Here is a 1,224-nt window from a genome sequence, read left to right as displayed (position 1 = left end):
CGGTCAGATCTGATTGGCTAGAAAGGCTTGATCAATTGCCACCCGATGAGCTTAACTTTGCACTTCCATCGACCAACGCCAAGAGTCAAGCAGCGTGATGATGAGTGAAGACGATGAGACGATGGTCTTAGCTACCATTATGCAACAGCGAATGGACATGCTTGACTCAAACCCTGAAATGGTTGAAGTTACCAGCAAAAACTATGATGTAGCTGCTCGTGCAGCTGAAGTCCTCCGAAGACATTATATCATGGATACTGCTCATTCTCCAGCCAAGCCTGCTACACCTCGTCCTTCTGCTCCCATCATTGCAAGCACACCGCTTGTGCCTGGCGCATTTCCCGGTTCCAGCAGCCATCTTCAGGATGATCGGAAAAGGCAAAGATGTTTAGCAAACATGATGCGAAAGCGAATGGACCTGTTTGACTCAAATCCTAAAATGGTTGAAGTTACCAGCAGAAACTATGATACAGCTGCTCGTGCAACTGAAGTCCTCCGAGCATATCACAATTGTGTGCCACATACTTTCTTGGAAAATGATTTCGATATGGATACCCGCACTATCACATATTTGGATGGATCTCAACTTCAGGATGATCCGGAAAGGCAAAAAAAGCAAAATGTCACTTCTGGGATGCTGGATCTCACAAAATTCTCAAATGCAGATTGGACACGATTGATTGGTTTTGTTGATGCCAAGATCGTGGCTCATGCCAACAATCTTCGTGAAGAACGGGAAATTGGGAAAGGCGAGGCATACCTATCTGCATTGAAGAGTCTCAACCAATCTGACATCGTGATAGAATTCTTGGAGGAGAATGAAATTCTCGATCATTCTGAACTTCACGAATGGTCAAAGAAGCTAATGAAAAAACGCATTTTCGTCTTGCTGAAGAATGCCCTTGAGGAGCTGCAAAAAAGATATCCTGATCTGGATGTGAGTGCTGTGACGATTGAATATGTTGCAGAGGAGGAGGATGACACTTCTCCTGCTACACCATTACGTCAGGACAGCACAATCGATGATAGTGGAATTGCAGAAGTTGCTCAAAGTGTACCGTCAAAGATGATGAATGGGAGCACACCAGCAAATCATAGCTCGCATCTTAAAGAAGTAACATTTGCCGATTCACTGGAAAGAGGCCCGCAAAGTATCTATCCCGCTTTGCCAAGAGAACACAGAAAGCGCAACCCGAGCGCTATGGATGAAACAGAAACAACAGA

General features: G+C 45.0%; 1 protein-coding gene across 1 annotated transcript; it reads left to right on the top strand.

Moving 5' to 3' along the window:
• Positions 1-100: 100 nt before the first annotated feature.
• On the top strand, positions 101-1,151 carry FA14DRAFT_190312 (uncharacterized protein; the record flags this gene model as incomplete). Its single annotated transcript, XM_025501786.1, has 1 exon — positions 101-1,151. A coding segment is annotated over one exon (1,050 nt), but the record flags the coding sequence as incomplete, so codon positions are not given.
• Positions 1,152-1,224: the final 73 nt, after the last annotated feature.

Source organism: Meira miltonrushii (assembly GCF_003144205.1).
Source record: "Meira miltonrushii strain MCA 3882 unplaced genomic scaffold FA14scaffold_2, whole genome shotgun sequence".
NCBI classification, from domain to species: domain Eukaryota; kingdom Fungi; phylum Basidiomycota; class Exobasidiomycetes; order Exobasidiales; family Brachybasidiaceae; genus Meira; species Meira miltonrushii.
The sequence above is the reverse complement of the archived record's forward strand: the minus strand, read 5'-3'. Positions and strand labels throughout refer to the sequence as shown.